The 25330-nt window shown below is 49.7% G+C and overlaps 5 protein-coding genes across 5 annotated transcripts; 3 read left to right on the top strand and 2 right to left on the bottom strand.

Moving 5' to 3' along the window:
• Window positions 1–8643: 8643 nt before the first annotated feature.
• Window positions 8644–13604, top strand: Aud_001434 (kinesin-3 motor protein uncA; the record flags this gene model as incomplete). Its single annotated transcript, XM_043286932.1, has 2 exons — window positions 8644–8707; window positions 8770–13604. 2 exons carry the CDS (start codon window positions 8644–8646, stop codon window positions 13602–13604), a joined length of 4899 nt encoding a protein of 1632 aa, XP_043142867.1.
• A 651-nt stretch (window positions 13605–14255) lies between these two features.
• Aud_001435 (DUF821 domain protein) lies at window positions 14256–15660 on the top strand (the record flags this gene model as incomplete). The annotated part of the gene is made up of 2 exons (XM_043286933.1): window positions 14256–14645; window positions 14716–15660. 2 exons carry the CDS (start codon window positions 14256–14258, stop codon window positions 15658–15660), a joined length of 1335 nt encoding a protein of 444 aa, XP_043142868.1.
• A 2693-nt stretch (window positions 15661–18353) lies between these two features.
• Window positions 18354–19378, top strand: Aud_001436 (glycoside hydrolase family 43 protein; the record flags this gene model as incomplete). The annotated part of the gene is made up of 2 exons (XM_043286934.1): window positions 18354–18659; window positions 18710–19378. 2 exons carry the CDS (start codon window positions 18354–18356, stop codon window positions 19376–19378), a joined length of 975 nt encoding a protein of 324 aa, XP_043142869.1.
• Window positions 19379–19667: 289 nt separating this feature from the next.
• Aud_001437 (BCS1 and AAA domain-containing protein) lies at window positions 19668–21380 on the bottom strand (the record flags this gene model as incomplete). The annotated part of the gene is made up of 1 exon (XM_043286935.1): window positions 19668–21380. The coding sequence occupies one exon, from the start codon at window positions 21378–21380 to the stop codon at window positions 19668–19670; it is 1713 nt and encodes a 570-aa protein (XP_043142870.1).
• Window positions 21381–22015: 635 nt separating this feature from the next.
• Aud_001438 (alkaline phosphatase family protein) lies at window positions 22016–24261 on the bottom strand (the record flags this gene model as incomplete). Its single annotated transcript, XM_043286936.1, has 3 exons — window positions 22016–22416; window positions 22474–23737; window positions 23794–24261. 3 exons carry the CDS (start codon window positions 24259–24261, stop codon window positions 22016–22018), a joined length of 2133 nt encoding a protein of 710 aa, XP_043142871.1.
• Window positions 24262–25330: the final 1069 nt, after the last annotated feature.

Genomic DNA, 25330 nt, shown 5'->3' on the forward strand with positions numbered 1-25330 from the left:
ATAAGACGGGCAGGAAGAAACTTGAGGCGGTGCTGGTAGCGTAGCCTGCACTTCTGTCCAACGAATCCGAGTGGGAGAGGATTTGTCCTGCTCCACGGTCTCGGATGATAATGCCACTTCTGCGTGACTTATAGGGACTGATATTAGAATAGGCCTGAGTGGCCTTGCACACAGACTTCACTACTAAAGATCATCAGCAATGTACTTTCCCGCCAACCACATGCGAAATATGTGCTGTCAAAAAGTAAAACTGGATTTGTCGAAAAATGGTGGGGTTTCAGTCGTGGCGATTTAGACGGTTCACGGCTGAAGGATGTATGCGCTGGCAAGCGGGAGTTATGATGCAACCAACGTACCTTATCTAAATGCGACGCATACGAATTCCGGTTAAGTCCCGGTCTTCTGGTCCGCGCGGATGGCAATGAGGATCACAAGAGACTATAATTTGAGCGCGCAAGGAGGTAAACAATGCTGCACGTCTGAAGCTAGCATGAAGTGTTAGAAAAGAGCCATAGAGTCAATGTTGAGAGTTGTGATTGACGCGTGCTGATTGGGGCGCATTGCGGTTGGGGGAAAGGTGTGGGAAGAACGCGACGTTGACAGGTATAACAGTGCATGAATAGTCAGAGTATCGCAGAAGGGTATCAAAGGACCAGGAGGTAAAACATTTCTGCGATCCTTTCATACATGCGACAATCAAGTCGTGTACAGAAGTGGGTGACATCAAGACGAGGGAATCATCGCGCGTGGTCTGCGGCACGGAAAGCGAAGCAACAACAACAACAACACGTTTTGACACAAAGTTTGATATATCAAATTACCTGAGTTAGGGGTGACGAATGGCTGTTGACAGCAAGCTCCGAATTCGAAGCAATCAAGGGCGCAGAAACAGCGCAATGATTTGATCCCGCTTTTTTGTTGTCACGGGAGAGGGACCTGGGATGATCTGGGATGATTCGCGGGGATGAGAGGAAGGGGAACGCGAGCTCTGCCAACGAGAAGACGAACAGCACAAAGGCGGTCCCAGCACTACTTCGAGGCTACCGCTGATGTCAGTCCGGCCCGGGTTGATCCGTAAACGAGGACCAGCCACTGATGAGTAGCGGGTGGGTTTATCGCATCGCGCCGTGATAATGACCCAAATAGCAGACAACAAAAGGAATAATAGTAGGAGTACAGGTTGGCAAGGGAGTATAACTCGCTGGAAATAAAAATGCGACGCAATAAGTACTGGTTGATAAAATGGATAACCAAGAGGTTCCTGGAGCTGAATGCCAATAAAAGCGCGCGAACTGGTTTGAGCGAGTGGGAAAAAAGGCAAAAACAGAAGGAAAAAAAAAAAGACAAGTACAAGGGCAAAAGTGATTTGGCAGTTCTGAATCCCAGAGAGGACCAGTGTAACGCGATTGGATATGAGCAAGAATAAAGTGTTCAATTATGATATGAAACCGACGGAAATGGCTGTGCAAGGGGGAGGCCTATAATTCATACATACCTATGACAATAATGATTCGATGGCCAGTGTACCGTGGACGACGAAGGTGTCAAGGTAAACCAATCCAAGTACAGGGTATGTGTCCTTACCAGAGAGCCTATCAAAGTAACTCTCCGTGGAATGGTGGTGATATGATAACAATCAAGCACGAGGTGAACGGAGATAATAATGTTGATGGGGTGGTCCCAAGAGAGTATCAATCAATGATGATTGGGTTGGCTGAAATACAAGATCAGTGATCTGAAGCCAGCGACCAGCAGTGAACGAGTCGCAGGCCGAGCAGGAGAGCAACGAGCAGTCCGTGAGCCTTGACTGGAGGGCAAGCAAGGGACTGGAGATGCCGGATGACCAACGAGAGGAAGCAGAGAGAGAAAGCCGCAGTGACGAGAAGGGGCGGGCGATGGGGCATTTGTACCGGACGCGTCCAGAGGGGAGCTGACTGGCTCGGCGGTTCGTTTAGCGGTCGAGGCGGCGAGGATTCGGACCAGCGAGTGGTCAGAACCCTTACCGTCTTGTACTGTCAGAGCTTGCCCCACTTTTCTCGCTATGTCTGTGTAAGGTCACGACGATACACTTGTAATTCAATGAATACGTCAAGTAAAACAGTAAGGCATATGTCTGGAAGAATGCCCAACGACTCAATCCTTACGTTATTTGCATTAATACTTTGGTCTGACTCACTAAACAAGATTGCCAGGTGATCAGATGAGCATTAGTAGGTAACGCTCTCGATGACTTAGAAAGATGTTGTAATATCACATTGCGATTATGCAGAGAGCTCCGGCCACCCCGAAGAGATGATCCATGCCATCTGAACGTCACGTGTGATGCCATTGGCATTATCAGTACCTTACCCGTGGGTGGGAGTTTCCGAACTGTGGTCTAACCTGAAAGTTACCAAAACCTGAGAAGCCGAAGCGATGGACTTGACCAGCCACCTTTCAAAATTGATTGCATTCTGTCTTGCAATTGCTGCCCGTGCAACTTTTTTGACCGGCCATTGATGGTTCTACATTGTCTCTTGTTCAAACACATAATGTTGGTGTGGCAGCAAAGATATGTTAAAAGTTCAGGAACTAGTCCATATACTCAAATTGCTCGAGAGAAAAATTGTATACTCTAGAGCACAGATTCAGCACTCATATTGCTTGTTAATTGCATCACGTTTAGTGTTTCTTCATCCAGTGAATGCTCAGCGTACTTGTGAAGGCCTGACCCAGCCTCGGCTATATGCCTTGATTAGGAAACTATCTTTCAGGTTCAAACCCGTGTCCAAGCTGGCCTTCCACTTCATAATACAACGTACAAGGGTGCCTCGCTATGTCTTTAGCCTCTCAATGACACCTTAGCAATTCGTGGCGTCATTTTACCAATACCTGAGCGAAAGGTTGCCTGTTCGTTCCGTTGTCGAGACAGCCGCATAGTAATACAATACGAATTCGAAAGCTCGAGGTTCCAGGCAGCGGCAACCCATCGCAGGTCTTTGCAGAACAAGCAGAGTTCACAAACAGAATGACTACACAGTAAGAGACGCCATCAAAGCTGTAAAACCGATAAGACTCGAGTCGGGCCAATCTGTACCACAAACCTTAGTTCGACCAGCTGTCCAGTCCTCAGCTTGCTCAACACACTGACACAAATGGCGCCGATCTGTCCCACACCACGTGTGGAAGCTTGACCCCTTCAATCACGAATAATGGTACTCTCATGGAGCCTTATGATACAGGCCTCTTGGCTCTTGTAAACAGTCCATTCTCCAGAAAGGATTTGCCAGAAACTTAGTACTACGATACTTCGGGATTTGACGGGAATGACTCCCATGTACTCGAAGAAAATCATACAGTAAATGACACATTGGGTTTTTTTCATGCTTTTTTTGGCGTCCATCTGCTGTACAAGTTCAAAATTACGAAAGGAGTAGAAGCAAAGCAAACAGCCTGAGAGTTTAGGCAGGAATAAAAGCTCGGGCCACCTGACGTCAGGCGGGCCCAAGTTCAAACAGCTCTCTACACCGCCTCTCCAGCCTCTCCAGCCTCTCCAGCCTCTCCTCAGCACAAATGAAAATGGGAAATAACTGTCAGGATTGAGGTCTAGTATGAGACTCGATAGAAAACTCGAGGTGAACTTGCTCTAGATCCAAGCGGCTCATTAGTGATGCAAGAGGATAGTCAATCTAAGATGCTACATGGATACATGTTCTTCCCTCAGTCTAAGGGCCGATAGTGCAAACAAATATATCCGCATCCACAGGGTTATAGTTCACAGCTACCTTCCGGCAGCGATATTCTCTTTCTGTCTTTGCAGACGAGGTGCGTACTTGCTGCAGAGTTCATATAAGGTTTCTGCATATTCCTGGAGGAGCAATTGTGATTAATGCAAGGCAAAAGCATCTGGCACCCAACCCATCAACAAACCAAGAAATCACAGGACACATGACACTTCCATGTTTCAAACAAACACACAATGATCCCAAGTAATATTGGGGGAAAGGCGTACAGTGGACTCAACTCCTGAATCACCGAGATCCATACACTGCTTCAATGTCGCGCCTGGCTTCTCTTTCAAGAGCGTGAAGGAGACGATCACAGCAGACTCGCACCTGTTCGAAGTCTAAAAATATCCTAGCTGGCCGGAGCATGCGTACTAAAAAGAATTGGGCTCATTCAGGTTCACAAAGCAGTGTTGCATGAGCCATCATTATTTTGTTTGCTGCGCCCTTCGAGAAGTGTAAGGGCGAGAAACTTGACAATGGCTACCCTGTCATATTCATCGCGGCTTACACTTTTTTACCGCTGGCCAAGATGCACCTTTTACCAGAAAATCCTACGGTATGATTTTTATACCAGGTATAAGTACCGAATCAAAAGACGCTTCAGTCAAAGAGTCAAGCCCAATGGCAGGAATATAAGCTACCGGCGCTTTCTATTAGCGTGCTCAATGAAGCCCCGGAAGAGCCAGTCGCAAAGCGTGGGCATTAGGCCACCAATGGCCATGTCAACGTCCGCATCTGACGCCGTATCCGCGACAGGCATTCGACTAGCAGGGCGCAGTTGATATCATGGATACGCAGGTTCAACGTCTCGCTCGTATGGATTTTATGGAGAGACTTGACAGGGTTAGGTCGTGGGCGTTGTGCATGCACGAAACGAGGTGTCCAATCTCGCCCCATCCAAACACGCCCAATCAGACACTCAAGATGAGTGCTTACGCCCTGATACGCCAGCTCACACAGTGAGGCATCACGGAAGTGCAGTGTATCATTGGCCATGCAGCCTGTGACGGGGCATCCTGGCTCTTCTGGAAGCGCTCATAACCCCATACTGGAGCCGACATCTGTTGCTATCCTGTCTAGGCCAACTCTACTGGTTCCTGACTTATTATAGTAGGTGTTTCATGGTTAGGTATCCTGTCCCTATCCCTCTCCTATGACTGGGAGTCTTGATCTCCGAGCTGCACGTATCCTTTGCTGCCTGTTTCAAGTGAGGCAAATTTGGCCTCTGCACCCATTGATGGCTGATCATAAGAAATCTTTATCCATTGACATCTCCAGAAGAAGCAGCAATAACAGATTGCAGGGACGTTCTCGTTTGCCAATAGGACTTATTGACATCGTCTCTGGGGGCGCAGAGAAATGGGACCCGGTACCATTCTACCATTCCATCCAGATCCTGCTTTTCTCATTCGGGAATTCCTCCGTACGATGTTCTCTTTCCGATAGTTCCAACGACGCAGCAGCAGTTTTGCCACCCTTCTAGAGTATTTTTGCATTACTGAGGGAAGCAAGAGATCTTTGTCCGTAGGAAAAGACAGAACAAGTAGACCATATAGCCAGCCGAAAGAAGATAAATCAGGAATTCTACGTTTGAGATGAACATACGCTATATCTTCCGCAAAAATGGGAACACTGTCATATATGACACGCTGAGACTGCTAGGTTGGGCACTAAAATGCAACTACCACGTATGTCAACGGGCATACATACATACACCGCTAGATGTCTTTACTGTAGAAAATGGATTGTTAATCCATTGGAATCGGACTATCTGCAAATATACTTCTTTTTTTTTACGTCATATGTACAGAAGATTCTCACTAGATGCAGTAATAGAATCTAGTGATCACATAGCTTTTGATTGATTGTCTGGCCTTGTGGGCGGTGTTGGTTAGGTAGTCCTGATTATTATACCCGCTGTTTAACAGGAAGATTTATCCTGATTCTTGCTGCAGATGCCTACTTAGTACATTATTCTGTAAGTTCAAGGCAAAGGAACAATATGCATAATAATGCAGCTGTATGGCATAACATTCAAAGCCTATTGCTTGAAGACACTAACTCAACCGGAGTATACTGCCCCCTCTGAAGCAAATATCTTTACTTCATGACCCCTCTCGATACAATCGTAAGAGTCTCAACATCAGCTTTGCTCATACCAAATCACCTCCATCACAAACATCTCCATCCCGCCATACTCACCTTGACAGCCTCGAGGAACGCCCTCATGTACGAAGTCTTAATAGCAGCAAACTCCTTGAATCCCGCGGCTCCAACAGCGCCCTTAGGCCATGCCTTTCCAACAAGCGCAAAGAATACTCTTTCCTTGTCTCAATGGCCACTCTCGTCGGGGAATGTTCCCGTGCAGTAAGCTCGTCCGGAACACCGTGAGAGTTAGCAGCAGTGCTGTGCAACACCGGTACAATCACTGCCCGCTGATATTGCGCAAGTACTAATCAGTAATGTCTTGCTTTACAGAAATTGCTAGAATCCAGTGACCAGGTTCATCATACAATGACAATGAAAGAGTGCAGCTTTCTTCTACTCCTGCGGATCCAGCGTTCAATTCATCTCGCACATACCCCTGAAGCTTGGTACATGGGACTAAGGATATCCAGAAACATATCCCTATAAGCATCGTTGCCATTGTTGGCGGCATGGTTGACTGGTGTGGGAGTCACTGTTTGGAGCTGCCAGAAGAGCTTGACCTGCTAAGGTAATTGCAGAGGGGGGAAACGCAATCTCTCCCTATGACTTCAAAGGTCGAAGATAGCACCCAGTGATAACTCGGACGCGAAGTGGGATTTCCCGACCTACCCGTGAGATCGAGGAGTCCAGAGCGGTAGGTGAGGCCTTGCTTAATCCCATGGTGGCGGTATGGCGCAAATTTAGCAGTCCGAAATGGGGGATTGCTCAACATGCGAGTGAGGGCCTTTGATGGAAATAGGCAAGTCGATCCCAATGTCTAGAAGATCTGCCAGATCGCAATCCGGAGCGACAGGACTCGCTGTGATGGGACCCACGCTTCAATGACTAAGTATGTTTGCTAGGCTGCTGTTAGATATGATGCACGTCTGACGTTTATGTCAAGTCACGGCACATATGTCTCACTGCACACTGAACGGGAACATTTATAACAGCCATGATCGATATGTCAGGACTTCTTGAGTATCGGCTTCGACCCACAGCATGTCTTAGCCAAGGCTTCGTCTAATATCCGTCAGACCTATAAGATCCTTATGGGAAGGGTCTTCTCGCGACGACCTAAGTCTCGAGGACACTATATATGGTGCTATCGGAATTCGGTACGCTCATTGTTGCTACTTGAGTAACCCTCAGCGGGATGACTCTTGCATGGCCCCGGTGCAGCAAGTCGACGCAGATGTATTTGAATGACAACGAAACAGTCGTTCATGTGAATATTCTATCATTCTCTCACTGAATCAGACTCTTTCCGTGACGAGGCCTCGGAAGCCGACTCGACACACGCCCTAGCGAATCGCTCGCCCTCACCAGCTTCTGGGTGCCATGCAAAACTGATGACTTGAATATGAGAGACACCAGAAGAACCTCTGACTGTCTGTAAATCAGCTTGGAGTGCCGACACCTATTTCTTGAATGGAGCTCCGCTATAGAAGTAGTTGTCTGGTCTCCGCAGGACAATTATTTGGTGAGAAATGTGGTGAACTGCTGGCCATCATTGAATGCTAAAATGCAATACCCCTTGCTTAGATCTACATTAATTAATCCAATGAGGAGACAAAGGAGCCATCGTTGACGGCGATATGGGTCTTTAGCCTTTCCTCAGAAGTTAGAATCCTGCAGAGTTGAAGCAATAACCCCCAGAATGTTCGAAGATACCAGACTCAACGCTACTCTTGCATTATAGCTGAGTGCGATTAGACCACTCGCGCCTTCAGTTCGCTAAAATTCGCGTATACTATCGTAGGATGCGCCTGGAAAACCTTGTTCGAGGACATGAGCAGCGTACCTTAACTCAATGGGCCGTTGATGATTGCTGATCTCAATTTTCCCCCGCCGAAGGTATGGACAGAGTCGTCGCTGTTCCATTTGATGTACTTCTGTTGCTGCGTTCAAGACATTTGGCGTCATTCTTCTCGACTATTAGCAATGGAGTAAAATGGCCTTGATGGCATAGACAACTGGCTAGAATATCCTAGATCTTGATTAGATTAATCTTATGCATGTCTCGGTTCAGAGATGAAAGCCAAGCAAGGTACATACCATAGTAGATACTCCGTACCTTACGTCTGTTCTGCGTGTCCATGGGAGGGAAGAAGGGGATAGAGGGGAGTGTGCACTTTGATTGGCTGCTTACCTAACCCACCCCTCGATCCCGCCTTTTCGGTCGGAGTCTCATGTGGCTGTTCCCCGTGCCGTTGGGAAATAATAATAATACACCTCCTAGAGCACAGAGCCTCCCAGGCAAATCTCAACTTGATTGTCCTAGCGCGCTTCTCTGCCTTCGCGTCAAGCACATTTCTAGACAGGTTGTACCGAAGGGTTGCGCGCCTGGCAGACTGACGACCTGCGGACCCGATTACCATTGACCAGATTCCCCTGGAAACAGCATATGACGGCCCGAAAACAAACTACATGACGTCTTTTGTTGATGTTGAATTGGGATCTCGAAACTACCGGAACAACACCTACAAAAAACTACAAACCGCTTCATTACAGTCCCAGAAGGCCCTGAAATACACCTATTGCGATTTCTCCAAATCACGGCGCTCTTTGCGGCGGTCGCGACATCGGTGTTATCCAACCCCTGGCGCTTGCGCCCGTCCCCTGGGACTCGACTCTGTGGCAACTGGAGGTGCATAGCGGACCCCGAGTGTATGGGGTATAAGTCAAAATGGCTCCAGGAGGCGGCGGAAATATTAAGGTGGTGGTGAGAGTGCGACCGTTCAACAGCAGAGGTGAGAACTTGCGGTCCTCCGATCATTGAATGTCCACTGACCGATTGGATAATGGTCGGCAGAGATCGATAGAGGGGCAAAATGTATCGTGCAGATGAAAGGAAACCAGACCATCCTCATACCTCCGCCCGGCGCTGATGAGAAATCGCGAAAAGCTGGCGGGAAAGGTGCGGTGGAGGGGCCAAAGACTTTCGCGTTTGACCGGTCGTATTGGTCTTTCGACAAGAATGCTCCTAATTATGCAGGCCAAGATAATCTGTTTGCGGATTTGGGTGTTCCTTTGCTGGACAATGCGTTTCAAGGCTACAACAACTGTATCTTCGCATACGGTCAGACGGGTTCCGGAAAGTCTTACTCGATGATGGGATATGGCAAGGAATACGGTGTGATCCCGAGAATCTGCCAGGAGATGTTCCAGCGCATAGCCAAGATGCAAGAAGACAAGAACCTCAACTGTACAGTCGAAGTATCCTACCTCGAAATCTACAATGAAAGAGTTCGCGATCTGCTCAACCCATCAAACAAGGGTAATCTCAAAGTCCGTGAGCATCCATCGACCGGTCCATATGTCGAAGACCTTGCGAAACTCGCCGTGCGCTCTTTCGAAGAGATCGATCACCTGATGGACGAGGGTAACAAGGCCAGAACAGTGGCCGCCACAAACATGAACGAGACCTCCAGTCGATCGCACGCCGTTTTCACTCTGACCGTGACACAGAAACGCCACGATGCCGAGACCTCGATGGATACAGAGAAGGTCTCTAGAATTAGTCTGGTTGATCTTGCTGGTTCAGAAAGAGCAAATTCTACAGGGGCCACGGGCGCCCGCTTGAAAGAAGGAGCGGAAATCAACCGTTCGTTATCAACTCTCGGTCGTGTCATTGCAGCTCTCGCAGACGTCGCTTCAGGCAAAAAGAAGAATGCTTCAATGGTCCCATACCGTGATTCCATCTTGACGTGGTTGTTGAAGGATTCTCTGGGAGGTAATTCGATGACAGCGATGATTGCGGCTATATCGCCTGCCGATATCAACTTCGACGAGACTCTGAGTACTCTGCGCTACGCCGATTCAGCAAAACGAATCAAGAATCATGCCGTGGTCAATGAAGATCCGAATGCCAGAATGATCAGAGAACTGAAGGAGGAGTTGGCTCAGCTCAGAGCTAAGCTTGGAGGCGGCGCGACAGCTGGGGCAGCTGGAGGTAGTATGCCTGCGGAGGAATACTATCCACCTGACACACCTCTGGAGAAGCAGATGGTTTCGATTCAGAAGGCAGACGGTACTGTCACCAAGGTCAGCAAGGCGGAGATTGTGGAACAGCTAAATCAAAGCGAAAAGCTGTACAAGGACTTGAACCAGACCTGGGAGGAAAAATTAGAGAAAACGGAGCAGATCCATCGGGAACGTGAGGCCGCGCTTGAAGAGCTCGGTATCAGTATCGAGAAGGGCTTCGTTGGCTTGAGCACTCCGAAGAAAATGCCCCATTTGGTCAACCTGAGTGATGATCCACTACTTGCTGAATGTCTCGTCTACAATATAAAGCCTGGGACTACAACCGTTGGAAACATGGAGCAAGGAAGTCATGTGGAGATCAGACTGAATGGCTCCAAGATCCTTCCCAACCATTGCACGTTTGAAAATGTGGATAATGTCGTTACTATCGTACCCAGCGAGGGCGCCGCAGTCATGGTTAACGGCTTGCGAATCGACAAACCCAAGCGACTCAAAAGTGGTTTTCGAATAATTCTCGGCGATTTCCACATCTTTCGTTTCAACCATCCGCAAGAGGCTCGCGCCGAAAGGGTGGAGCAAAGTTTGCTGCGCCATTCTGTCACCACCAGCCAACTTGGGTCGCCAGCGCCGACCAAAACACACGACCGAACTATGAGCAAGACTGGCTCAGAGCTGGATGGAGACTCGAGTAGGGCCGACTCGCCAATGCAGGGGCAACGAGGTGGCGAATCAGATTGGTTGTACGCTCGTCGTGAAGCCGTCAGTGCAGTCCTGGGACCCGATCACATCTCGCACATGCCGGACGACGAACTGGATGCTCTGTTCGAGGATGTGCAGAAAGTCCGAGCAACACGTCGAGGACTTGTAGAAAATGAAGACGATTCAGATTCGCTGAGCTCATTCCCAGTTCGTGACAAGTATATGTCCAATGGTACCATTGACAATTTTTCGCTTGACACTGCCATCACCATGCCTGGGACCCCTGGGCAGCAGTACGATGGTGATGGACAAAATGGAAGCGACTTTACACTGCAGGCTGCCCGGCAGGACATGCAGCGTCAACTGGACAAGCAGAAGGAGGAATACAAAGACAAACTCAGAATTGCAGAGGCCTCCGATCAAGACGCCGATGACTTACGTTTAGAGAAAGAACGGATGGAAGAAGCCCTCAGGACGACAAAAGAGGAGTACGAAGAACAACTAAGGAAACAGAAAGAGGCGTTTGAGAATCATATGAAAGAAATGGGCCAGCCATTGCCGAGAATATACGAAAATGGCTTTGCAAAATTGGATGAACGAGAAATCGGAATTGCAGCCTCGGTTTTTCGGCACTGGTCCCAGCAAAACTACGTCCGCATGACCGAGAAAATATTACAGCATGCATCGCTCTTGAAAGAGGCCCAGGTGATGAGCCAAATCATGGACAAGAATGTCAGTTTTCAATTCGCAATCATTGACCATGGACACAATATGGCATCGTCTTACGATCTCGTGCTCAATGGCATCTCAGGAGATGAGGATATCGTTCTAGAGGAGGCCAAGAAGCCTTGCATTGCGGTTCGGGTGATCGACTCCAAGCAACGCGTCATCCATCTTTGGTCGATCGAGAAGCTTCAACGTCGCCTCCAGGCCATGCGCCAATTGCACCAGTACATAGATCGTCCGGACTATATCCAGCACTTCAGGCTTGAGAACCCTTTTTCTGAGCCATGCTCACCGCAATACTCCCTTGTGGGTGATGCCGATATTCCCCTGACAGCAGTCTTTGAGACTCGGGTTCAGGACTTTTCTGTCGAGGTCATTTCGCCATACACACAGAACGTTGTCGGTATAGTCAGATTGTCTCTGGAGCCCTCATCAGCACAGGCGCCGTCATCCACGCTCAAATTCAATGTAGTAATGCGTGATATGGTTGGCTTCGCTGAATGGGAGGGGACGGATGTGCATGCCCAACTCTTTGTTCCGGGCATCTCGGACGAAGGAGGAGCTACTACCACCCAGATGATTAGCGGCTTTGATGAGAGTCCGATCCGTTTTGAAAGTGTGCACAGCATGAGCTTGCCTCTTTCGAGTTCCAGAACGTCAGCGCTTAAGATCTGCATCTATGCACGTGTGACGCAGATGCATCTGGATAAGCTCATCAGTTGGGATGAGATGCGTGATACCGCGGAGCTGCCTCAGAAACGCAAGGCCCCGCGCATAGCTGAATCAGAGTTCTTTTCTGAAGAGAGACATGATGTGTTTGCCAGGGTGCAAGTCCTCGAATTAGCAGAATCTGGCGAGTACCTCCCTGTCGAAGTGGTACAAAGCAACAGTCTCGATGCAGGCACGTATCAACTACACCAAGGACTGCAACGTCGTATCCTTGTCAGTTTAACTTACAACTCCACCGAGAGTCTTCCGTGGGATGACCTGACCAATATCCGAGTTGGTTCTGTGAGACTGCTGGATCCATGGGGCAAGATTCCCGACCAAGACCTTCAGACGCCCGATGTGCCATTGAAGTTTGTTCAGGAGCCTATGGTGAAAGAAAATGCTGATGGGACATCTAACGTCACGTTGGTCGCTCAATGGGACTCGAGTTTACATGGTTCTCTTCTGCTTGATCGTGTTACTGCGGACAAGTATCGCGTGCAGGTCACGGTTCGCTGGGATCTCACGTCGTCCCGTTTACAAGATCCTGTTCCATTCGAGATAGATCTCACACTTCAGATTCAAGGGCGAACCTATGTGCGCCCACAGTCCATGTTCAAGCAACTTTTCAATTCGACTCGGATTGTCCACTCAACAGTTCGCATGTTCTCTCTAGCCATCCGTCCAGTTTCTGCCAAACGTGCCGCTGATCTCTGGCGCATGAATACACAGAACGACTATGTGAAAGGGGAGGAGCTTTTGGTAAGATGGTCGCCTCGAAAGGTTTCACTGGTGCGGGATTATATTGCAGCTCGCAAACGACGCCGGCGTCTTGCTGAGCTGAATGCAGCTAAAGGAGCTCTCAGTTCCAATAGCCTTGCTCCTTCTCCAGCCAGAAGCGGACGATCAACGCCACTCCGGAGCCAAGAGCTGAATGAGCGAAAAACGAGACTCCTTCGGAAATATCTCGATCTTTGGGCTACGAAGACAGACCCCATCGAAGCAATCCTTGTTCGAAGCAACACAGAGCCTCCTTCAGACGGAGCCGCTTTCAAGTCGCGCGCGAAGCAGTCTTCACTGGCATCTGATGATGGCAGTTCTGTATCAGACCAGGAACTATTAAAGCCACGGTTCATCGCAACGATACAGACACTCCCGAAGAACACGTCTTCCTTAAAATCCGGCTACCTACTGACTCCCGATGACACAAACAGTCATTGGGTGCGACGTTTTGTTGAACTTCGCCGACCGTATCTCCACATATACTCTGTTCCGGACGGCGATGAGATTAACGCCATCAACTTGCGCAACTCCCGTGTTGATCACGATCCGGACTTTGCACGGCTGCTTTCCGGGTCCGACAGCGGAGTGTCTGCGAAAGGTCGTCCCAATGTATTTGCAATCTATGGAACGCAAAACACGTACCTCTTTGCAGCACGGACAGAGGCGCAAAAGGTCGAATGGATTTTGAAGATTGACGAGAGCTACTTTAGCAACGGCGCTTCTCGTGCTTCACCCAACGGAAATTGATTTGACGTCGATACCGAAAGCCGATTCTGTATGGCTTTCCCGGCGCGGAGCTTATTGACACCTGCTATCACTTGTACATTCTACGGTTCTGTTGACTGGCTACCTTTTCAAGTTGCAACAACTTTTTTTATTTCTTCCCAGGTTTCTGTTCGTTACTTGAGCCAAGGGCCTGGCGTCTATACATCATTCGTTGACTACACCCTCTGTTCCAATCTTTTCTGGTTCCTTTTGAGATACCCCTGAATACATACATCTGCTACTTGTGGCACTCGGATCCCCTTGTACATATTTGAGATATATTGTTCTGAAACATAGATTTGACCAGTTGATATAACACCAAAGCCTGGGTCTTTGCAGCCTTAATGCCATTGTCTATATTTTTTTCCCTTAATTTCTGAAGATGTACCTCTCTATGTATGAGATAGACGGCCTCGATGAGCCTGCACTCTGATGTCATACCTAGATTGGCCTGTTGCCATGGTAACACTGGCACATGTTTATCATACTGAAAGTGATAGAGCTTCGATAAGTGAGGACCGCCAATTGTCCCAGTGTCTTGTTGCGTACTCACTTTTACTGTCCAGAGTCTGTTCGTGGATTATCATCAATATATATATATCTATCTTACTTCGTTATACGAGTATAATCCCAATGCGCTGGACGCAGGGACAAACCCCCTGGACCCGCTTCCTGGTTCCAGGCGCCGCAATCTCATTGATCATCGTCACATTCCTTATTCTGGGGTCTCAATATTCAACTGACTATGCCAAATACGCCCTGAAGAATTCCTTGAAGACGATCCCGCCAAGCCCTCACTGTACCTCAATAAACCGCACCGACGCGGACTGGGAGTTTCAGGTTCAGCGAGATGGGGATAACCACGCTCTTTCGGACGAGCAATGTCGGATAGCGTTTCCAAAGCTCTTTGTTGAGGTTGAGAAGACTGCAGCTCTGAGGAAGGAGAGACCGATTACGTTTAAGGAGGTGGATGATGTTGTGGTTGAGGATGGGATGGTGCGCGCCGCGATTTGGAGGGGAGAGGTGAGTAGCTCCTCTTTACAGCGTGTCTACTCGTCCGTGAACGCATTTTTGTTAACGGCGTATGGGTTAGTTATATATCATCGACTATGCGGCACAGCCGTATACATACTCCCGAGCAAAGGCAACACTGAACTCCCTGCATCGCGCTTTGCAGTCGTTTCCGGATCGACAAAGCCTGCCCAATATCGAGCTTGTATTCACGGCGGATGATTTTAGCAATGTTCCAGGGCCTATTTGGTCGTATTCCAAGCGCGACGAGGACGAGAATATCTGGCTCATGCCGGACTTTGGGTACTGGGCGTGGCCGGAAGTCAAGGTTGGCCCGTACAAGGATATCCGGAGGCGCATTGCTGCTGTGGACGAGGGCGAAGTCCACCTCGACGGCTCCCTGGTCCCCGGAATGAAATTCAACGAGAAGAAGAAGCAGCTCGTCTGGCGCGGCAGCGTTGCGACGAACCCCGAGCTCAGGGGAAAGCTTCTGAAAGCAGCGCAGGGAAGAAGTTGGGCCAGCATTCGGGTTATCGACTGGGATAACGAGAATGATGTTCGGTACAACCTGCTGCCAATGGAGGAACACTGCCGGTACATGTTCCTGGCACATACGGAAGGGCGCAGCTTTTCCGGCCGCGGCAAGTACCTGCTCAACTGCCGCTCGGTGGTCGTCTCGCACAAGCTGGTCTGGCGAGAGGCGCACCACGCGGCGCTGATTGCGTCCGGTTCTGAAGCGAATTACGTGGAGGTTGAGCGGGACTTCTCAGACCTCGACCGGAAGATCAGCTTCCTCATTGATAATCCTGAGATTGCGGAACGGATCGCCGATAACGCCGTGAGAACGTTTCGTGACCGATACTTGACTCCGGCGGCGGAGTCGTGCTATTGGAGGCACTTGATTAGACAGTACGCTGCCTCCTGCGACTTTGAGCCTGTGCTGTATAATTCCCAGCAGAATGGGAAGAAGCAGGCGCGGGGGGTCCCGTTTGAATCATGGCTTCTCATGGGCTCTCGTGCGAAATGAAAATCGGCATGATAATGTTATATTTCTCTGCATATACCTGGAGTTATGGGCGGTTGGTCTCTTATGCTTTGCTGGCTTGCTTATGTGTTTATATCTTTTTTGGAAATTATAACGAAGCCTTGAACAATGAATGTCCCTCTATCAGCTTAGAATGAAATTGTCTGTTTCTCTCCTCCATGTCTCTACACCAGGATATACATGGTAAATCCGGTTACCTAATTGGCAGACCTGAGAGCATCACCTGGCGCACGACATCTGCTCTCTGCTTTACCTTGCTTTTTCATCTCTTTCATCACCATATACTCCGACATCATCATACAACTACCCCAAAGGTGATTCAAGGGCCTTTAGTGAATCAATCATCTAGAGTAGACTGATTGGTTTGAATCTCCAGTTTTGAGACAGACTTCATTCGATTATATCCGCTTTGCAACCTGCTCAGGTCACTTGAAACCTCATGGAAGATATCTGATGAACGGCCTGTTATGCACGAGTGAGCTCTTCGAATATCCCCGGTTGATGTTGGTTTGCTCCTCGACTTTACTCGAGTGACTTGGTGACTTGGTGCGAGCAGCTAAATGATCCAGTGACCTAGTTTTAGCTCATACTGGTTTCTCCCTACGATGTAGGATTGATTCAGCTAAACCGTAAACGCTGAGACTGGGGTTTAGTCGAAGGAGGGTCTCGCATGACTGTCTTCTCCTTGGTATCCTATCCAGTCTGTGGTAGAAGCCAAGCCAGTGAGTTCAGCGAGAAGCACATGGATGCGGCGGCATTTGGGCGTACTAGCTAATCTGATGGCCCGCCCCAAGATTTAGGCGTTATCGTCCAAGCCCTAGATGCAGATCGTCGACTTGTGGGGTAGAGGTCTTCTGATGGAAGTGCCATTCTCAGGCTCTTGACTTTCTGGCAAGCTGCCAACATAGCTTAATTACGCCCAATTAAGGGCAACAAAAAAAGGTCTTAGCGAAGATGACCAGCAAGCATCCACACCATAGCCGACTGTCTTCAACTACCGTCGGGCTCACCGCGGAGAACTTGGTAGGAAATCTCTGAGCATCGGGCATAGATTCTGATGAATTCCCTTTATTCTGCGCGCTTTATCGAAGCTAAGACCTTCGAGAAGCATAATAGCGTGTGATATACCACTAAATGACCCGGAATAAGTTTGATTATCGACAAGGCACACCTTACATACACAGGGATCCCTTGCGCGCTTTGCCATGTGTTGCGATTCTGATGGACGGCACTTCTTCTAAGCCTAGTGGCATTCGTCGACTTGAGAATCGGGCAAGACTCTACTATCTTCTGCTTTCGAGTAGAGAACAAACTCGCCGGCTTGGACCGCTGGAAATCGGTCCGAGTCACATGCTACATGAATTTCGTCGGCGTTTTGTATTCATATTGGACAAACACATCACTGTTTTTTTGTTCGACGTATTTGACTTCCGAAAGCGTCTGACACCAGATCATGCATGGCATATGGATGTCTCGGTTCTTGTGATTGGCTTGAATCATACCGACCGTCAGGAGACAAGCAAGGGTCTGGTGTCCACAGCGCACTAGTACTTGAGGCACAAAATGCGGAAGCACGGAGAAGTTCTTTGGAACGACCCTATTGTAAGTGCATTCAACCGAACTAACATGGGAGCCTCTTGCATGTTACTCCTTGCAGTAACTATTCGTTCACCATTATTTTCACCAGGCCCACCACAGAGGCCTCGACCTCATCACCAATAGTCCGAGGGAACCACATTCCTCGGGCTTGGGCGGTCTGCGTAGCCCTTGCGTCACTCTCCTGACCGAGAAATGCGCTCTCTATGTACCATCCACAGGTCACAGTGTCGGAGCATATTATCCGTGTCATGATGAAGGGTCATATTCCTGCTTCTGAATCGTCAAGACTTGATAGATGCCAGTCCCCACAAAATGATCGGCTGCTCGGGCCTGCTCGGCACCGGTACTTCTCCACAACTCATCCTTCGATTGCCGTTTTCGTATATTCTTGAATCTTCAGATGATAGTGGATTCCGAGGGTGTCGCATTCGCCTTCCTGGGTCATCTCGTCTGCTTGCTCCGCCATACAGATTACAGGCTTATTGAAATTCCTTGGCTCTCTAAGATCCACGGGGACCCAGTGACCGAGTGTTACAATTGTATGGACATTAGTATCTCGGCCATTGCTCAGAAACGACAAAAATGCGCCACTTCAGCCCAACGATGGGCCAAACATGGTTCAATATTGCTGGCTATTGTTGTTTACGTTATGAGCCAGTAAATGTCCGATGATACCAAATGTTGTTTCTACAGCGATCCTTGCCTAATATGCTGCATAATGCACCCAATGTCCAGGCCAGCAGACCTAGCCACTATCTCAATGCTCGAATCCACTTGCCGCATACTTGTCGTGGGACTATATCGCATGACGGCTGAATTCGTCGAAGAAAGATTGAATTGTGATAGTTTGTCGAGGGACAATTCAGTCTAGGAATGCCGGTCCTCCCTTTCTCGGCAACATCGAGAGCATTTGTGTATAAATCAATGACGCATCCCGAGGTCTACAGACGTAATGTAGAATTCTTTTTTGCGTTGCCCCAAGAGTGATCGCCATACTGTGAGTCTGAGGTTCACTGATACAGCAATTAACCTTGACGATCTCTTTCTTTTTCTTTTTGTCCATCAATGCTGCAAGCATGTGGGGAACTCGATCAACATTCTGGGCCCTGGGCCTTACTATGACAGCTGTCTTCGCTTCCCCCGTTGAGAAGCAAGCCAGAGGGCCGTGGATGGCAATCAATTCAGACTTTCCGGACCCTAGTTTTGTACAGGATGCAGAAGGGGCATGGTATGCCTTTAGCACAAATGGTAATGGCAAGCGCGTCCAGGTGGCTAGATCCGAAGACTTCAACACATGGACTCTTCTCGACATAGAGGCATTGCCCACACTTGCAGGGTGGGAGACTGACGTAGATCATTGGGCTCCAGACGTTATCAGAAGGGTATGCTCTCTAGTATAATTTTCACCCAGAATCCGCTGACTTACTTCCAGAACGATGGCTATTATGTTATGTACTATTCAGGTGAGGCCAAAGAGATGGTGAGGCATCATTGCGTGGGCGTCGCCGTCTCTAAAGACAGAGACCCCAGGGGACCATATGTACCGAACGAGACGCCACTATCATGTCGGCTGGATAAGGGAGGCTCGATCGACCCGGCCGGATTTCTCGACAAGGACGGTAGCCGCTACGTTGTCTTCAAAGTAGACGGCAATAGCATCGGCCATGGTGGAGACTGCAACAATGGCGTTCCTCCTCTCGTATCTACGCCGATTCTTCTGCAGAAAGTGGGAGACGACGGCTTCACACCAATTGGAGATGCCGTTCCGATACTTGACCGTGACGATACCGATGGACCTTTGGTCGAGGCTCCCAATCTGATACTGCACGGTGACACGTACTTCCTTTTCTACTCTACCCACTGTTATACGGATCCCAAGTACGACGTGCGATGGGCCACTTCGAAATCGATCACAGGCCCATATGTCAAAACTGGTCAGAAGCTATTCCAAAGCGGCGACTATGAACTAATTTCACCTGGTGGATGTACCGTCTGTGGATGTGGTGACAAGATGCTCTTCCATGGGTTCTGTGAGCCCAACAAGCGGTGTACATATGTTGCGAACCTTGCCATTGATGGCGATCAGGTTACACTTCTATGATTGACTGATTGGGTTGGGAGGTTTCTTGTGGATACTCTTGCAATATTTTCTCCGTGTGGGCCATTTATACATATATTACATATTTTCTACTGCGATATCCGTTATGATGATCTCAATGATATCGTGTCAGTCCTAGGATTTTATTTTTGGAGTGTATTTAACTAGCCATTTTTCTTTGTTTTTAGTAAATGTTTGTCAGTTAGAACTTTCACAGATGGCATGGTGATGCTTCAATCTGTTAAACGTATCGTTTCATGGCACATAATGTTGTGGGTATCACGGGTCTATATCATTTAGACTGTTCCTTTTCCTTTCGTTTGGCTCGAACATTTCTCACCCACTCCTCGACCGCATTGATAGCAGCCTCCGGCTCATTCTTATAGTTGAGTAGATGACCCTGGATCTCAGCAGCAGTGAACTCATTCTCTGGGATGCGTGATGCAAACTCAGATGCCAGTTCTGCGATCTTTTCCCGCGACAATCGCTGCCGCTTCCGCTGGGCGACTGTAGCGTCGACATGTTTCTCCCCCTGTCCTGACGGCTTTTTGACGGACTTCAATTTGGATTTCCGCGCATCACCCTCGAGAATGCTGTAGATGGCGGAGAAGAGCTCGCACATGGCATCGCGGTCAGCGTATCCGAAAGCAATACTCATATCGACGCGTCCTGGCCGGAGAAGAGCCGGATCCAGCTTCTCGGCATGGTTGGTGGTCATGATGAGGATCCGGCCCTCGCTGGCGGCGACTCCGTCGATGACATTGAGCAGACCCGAGAGCGAAACGCCCTTGTTCGTGGTGGTTTCGGGCTCCTTCTCCTCGGCGCTGGACTTGACCTTTTCCACGAGCACGGCCGACGACGCGGAGTCGTCCTCCGCGCGCTTCTGCGTGATCCCCGCGCTGTCGACGTCCTCGAGCAGCACGATACAGCGCCGCGGGAGCTCCGAGAACAACGACATTAGGCTATCCTCATCGAGACTCTTCGAGTTCAGACTGAGCAGGTACAGCGTCAAGCCCAACAGCCCGCTCGCCGCAAAACATAGACTCGTCTTGCCCGTGCCCGGCGGGCCGTGCAGCAGGTAACCCCGGCGGTACGGGATGCCGCGATTCGAATACCACCGCCTCGTCCTCGGATGCAGATACTCCTTGATATCGTCGATGAACGCCTGCTTCTGCGCCTCGTCCAGCACAACCGTCGACAGCGGCCGCGGCGGCCGCGCCATACACCGCACCCAGTCGAAGTCGTCCACCCCGCTCTTCTGCCCGCGGTAGATGATCGTCCGGTTGCCGTCGCGCGCCACATACGCCCGCTGCGCATCGGCCAGCAGCTCCTTGAGGACGGTCGGGTCCCGCCCCAGACACGACAGGTACAGCCGTTCCGGCACCCACCGCAGACTCACGCCGCCGTTGTTCTCCTCCCGCTCCCGGATGAACGCCAGCGGCCGCCCCTTGTACCAGAAGTAATGCGTGCCTTCGGCGGGCGTGAACCGCAGCGTGCGGTACTTGTCCTTGCTGATGACCTTTTGCCAGTACCGATCGAAGTTGGCCAGCATGTCGCTGTTGTCGTTACCACTGTCGTCGTCATCACCGATGTCCTCGTCATCGGACCCCTCGCCGTTATCAGAGTCCCAGTACCGCATCCCACTGCTGATCTTCGTCCCCGCGACGAAATGCGTCGTCCGCTTCGTGAACGGCTGCTGCGCCATCCAGAACATAAGATAATTATAGATTTCGTCGTCGAGGCGGATCTCCGCCGTCGAGGTGAAGTATTCCCCCAGCAGGCGGACGATTTTTTTAATACTGTAGCGGAGGGAGGCGGTAACTGCGGCTGCCATCACAAGGAAGGGCAGGTAGTACGACAGGTCGATCTGGAGGTAGGAGACTAGAAAGCGAGAGAGGACAGAGTAGCCCGGTATAAAGGCGTCCAGGACAGCCGTGTCGATGGTGGTGGCATTTCTGCTATTGTTGGTGACGTTGTGGTCCAAATATGAGGCCATGTTCGGCATAGCCATGGACGCAATGACGATGACGACGACGATGAGAAGGTCAATGAAACGGAAGAAGACCAGCTGTCTTCATCGCTCATTATATACGTTTCCCAGGCCTTTTATGCCGCCAGCCTTGTAGGTCCGCGCGCATGTTGCACCAGCTGAACAATAGGCATCAACAAAACCAGGTCCACAGCAAGAGCCTCATATCGTAAGCCTCATGTAGAAAGCCCAGTGTAACTGCGGCTCCATTCAACTGACTATGCCCCGCATATGACTACATTCTAGTCAGTAAGAGGCTAGATTAACCTTGTCGGAGATCAAGTTGGGCAAAAATCGGGTGGCACTGCGCTGAGACTGACTCATTGCTGCGGAGCCATTCGACGCATCAGTTGCGGCAGGTCCACGGCTGATCCGGATGGTCCACATTTATAGTGAGCAAAGTTAGCGATCGGGGTTCCAAAATCGGTTTGGTTTGGCAATGGTCTATGGGTAGTATTTACTCATGCTTCTAGGGTGGATTGAATATGCATTCATCTAACAAGCAAAGGGGTATCTAGATTATTAGTCCGACAATAGTCGGCTCTATCAACATGTAACGCTCCAGTAAATGAGACATCTACGCTTCTCGAACATCGCCCATCTATCCACATTCACACAATATTGTCCTTGACGGTCTCGATTATATCACTGGCCCAGTTCTTGAGCTCCTCAACTTTGCTCCAGAGGGTTCCCCACCAAGTAGGGCCCTGTTCGTCGTCGCTTTCCGGTTGGTTTTGTGGCTCCGAGCTGGACTCATTTTCTGACGGTGAAATTGGCAGGACAAGAGCTGTTGAAGACACGCGTGATGAAGTGGAGGCCGGTGTCATGGTCAGCGAGGAGACTAGGCTCACAGTAGCGCTGCTGATCGGAGGGTCAGCAGGCTTGTCGACAACCGGCGCAGCTTGATCAGAATGACGGCCCACTGGCTGTAGTGGAAGGCGCAGCGTTCCGTTGTTGGGGAGCGGATCAATCCCCAGAGAATCGCAAACCAAGTTATACACATTGATATTCTCTGAACCCATGTTAGCTTATACTTGGATCTTTCTGCTGTAGAAAAGGTTTTGCTCACGGAAAACTTCTAACCGGCTGTTCGGTGGATGAGGAAACGCAGGGCCCTTAGCAATGAAGATTGCGCGCATCAGAGGATGCTCATGGTCGTAACCATGAACACCCTTTGGATGATAAACTCTTCCCGTTCGGATGGCCTCTTGAGCATCAAAATCTGGTCGCTCGACGATCGCCCATCCGGTCTTAGGGATCACCCAAAGTGGAGCAATACGGTCATTGCGGGTAAAGTGATATCTCTCAGGCATTGTCTCCCGTGTGTAGACTTCCACCGCATGGGGGTATTGTAGCGTCAGGTTTTCCAGCTGATCTTGCAAGGTCTCAAGATCCTCAGGCTTTTTCGGCCGGATACCGCGCAATGGCCATCCATCAATGCGATCGACCAGACCAAGGTCAATAAAATCATCCAGTTGTATCAACCGTTCCGTAGCTGTTGTGGCCATACCATGGTCAGAAACAATAACAAGGTTGACAATATCGGTCAGATTGCGATTTCGAAGGCCCGACATCAGCTCGGCCAACATGCTGTCAACCTGCGATATTGTATTACGTATCTCTGTACTGTTCGGGCCAAACGTGTGCCCATCTGCGTCAACATTGGGAACATATGCAGCGACGAACTGCGGTCGCTCGGGGTCAACCAAGGACTCTGCTTCTGCGCCTGGCAAGTCAAGCAGCTCCAGAATCCGATCGACTTTTCGCGAGAGCTCTTCTGACCCGTTGTACTTGTCCAAATATGTTGGGTCTACGCCCCCAATGTGCGCTTCGGAGCCAGGCCACATATGAATCCCAGTTTTAAGGCCGTGCTTTTCGGCTGTCATCCACAATGGCTCGGCATTCCACCACTTAGGCTGCATGCTGATTGACTGGTTGGTGTAGTGGAAATTCTCCTTTAGGATAGGATCCCAGAAAGTGTTGCTCACGATACCGTGACTTTCTGGATATAAGCCCGTGACCAGAGTGAAGTGGTTCGGAAATGTGACGCTGGGAAAGCTGGGGAGCATATACTGTGGCGAAACTCCGTCGGCAATAAGCGCTTTCAGTGTCGGCGTGAGACCACGATCGAGAAAGTCCGCCCGGAACCCATCGAGGGAAATCAAAATGGTGGTAGGACCAAAGAGAGCGGTTCCGTTGGAAAGCAGACGTTGGGGAGAATGCGAAGCCCGGAAGCCACTTGAGGCTTTGTATGCACCCAGCAGGAATATCAGGAACAAAACCAAGACCGCCGCAAAGACCAGTACCAATCTGGTCCAAGAAATTCGCCGTGGCTACAGTGGATTAGCAGTTTGAAATGAAGAAAAACGAATCAAGAGCCCACCCTTACTCGACTATCCGCGTACTGCTTCTCGGATCGCTGGTCTAGCTCTGACGAGGAACCGCTCAGGAGCGAGGATTCGGACTCTCGATAGCCCTCTTCCATCTCGTACATTAGCTCCCCATTTTCTCCTGCAGCACTACGACGACGCCGTTTGCGCTCATCTTGTCGCTTCTTCCTCCGATCCCGACTCCGCTCGTATTTCCCGATCTTAACGCTGCTGCCGTTCGGGCTGAAGATCCGTCGCAGACCATGAGTTGGCCCGCTTCTGACCAACAACTTCTCCATCTCTTCCTCCTCTTCCAGTACTGTACGATCATGTTCGGCCAGCTCTAGTGTAGTGCGAGACTTGCGAAGGAATTCGTCATCGTCGGAGTCAGAGTCCTGCTCTGATATGGATCGCAAGGAGGAGGCATCGTCGTCGTAATCACCGGGGGAGAGGAGGGAGGGACTGAGAAGATCAGGTCTCGGAGGCATGGCTGTGCAGGTCCCTTGTCATGACATACACAGAGTAGAAATTGCAGAAACGAGGGTTCGAGTGTTGATGGCACCAGCATGGACAACAATGATCGCCTCAAGTGGCTCCTCCGTGATAATGTCGAAGTGGATCAGGATTGCCTTACCTAATACAGATTAGCGCCTCTTCCCAGCTCTCCACACTCCATCTATCAACACTCCTCAGTCCTCTTTTGACATGGATATGGGGAAGAATGAGCATATGGACAGATAGATAAGTGGTGTCGATCACAGCTTAAGTACACATCTTATATATCAGATACTCCAAGCTTGATTGGACATGCTTAAATCTATATCACCAGAACATGTTCATGAGTGGACAGGAACTCTTCGGACACTTGAGGCTGGCCGCTGGCCTTCAACAAGTCCTCTGATAATGGTCTACATGGCTAGAACGGAGCTGTGTTTCCAAGGTCATGCAGCAATGTATCCATCGACAACGTGAAGACATTTGTTTGTCTACGCTGCTACAATGATATCCATCGGTCATACAATTTAGCATAAGTATGCAATAGGCCACCGTCTCATACCGCCTGTCTATGATGGTCGCTATATACTAAATATACCATTGCAGTACAATCGCCTCCTGTCTTCTTTTGTCTCTGTCGCTTGCATGAAATCCTTGAATCGCCATCAGCTTTTTTGGAAGGAGATGCGTATATGCTCACTCCGGTGATAGGAGGTGATTGCGGGGAAGTCAAAGACGCAGTCCAGGGCATATTCCGGCCGTTTCTGGCTGGGAGTGCTTCTTTGGATAAGTTATACCGGAAACAAAGGCTTAAGCAAGGAGTTACTGTGGGTGATCTGAATCCGTTCGTTTGTTTGTTGGCAACACTGTTTTCCGTTTCCGGCGATGAGGAGGGTAGCCCTGAAGCCGTATATCACGTGCCACAACATTCCTCTCGGAGGCAATCAACATCTGAAGCTGGAAAGACTTCTGCAGGCGGTGTCTTACAAGGGATCGCGCCTAGGCAGCTTCTAGAAATGGACAATCATGTGTTTGTTTCAGTCTCGTTCTCTTCCAGATGCA

This window comes from Aspergillus udagawae (genome assembly GCF_001078395.1).
Source record: "Aspergillus udagawae IFM 46973 DNA, scaffold_1, whole genome shotgun sequence".
Taxonomy (NCBI): domain Eukaryota; kingdom Fungi; phylum Ascomycota; class Eurotiomycetes; order Eurotiales; family Aspergillaceae; genus Aspergillus; species Aspergillus udagawae.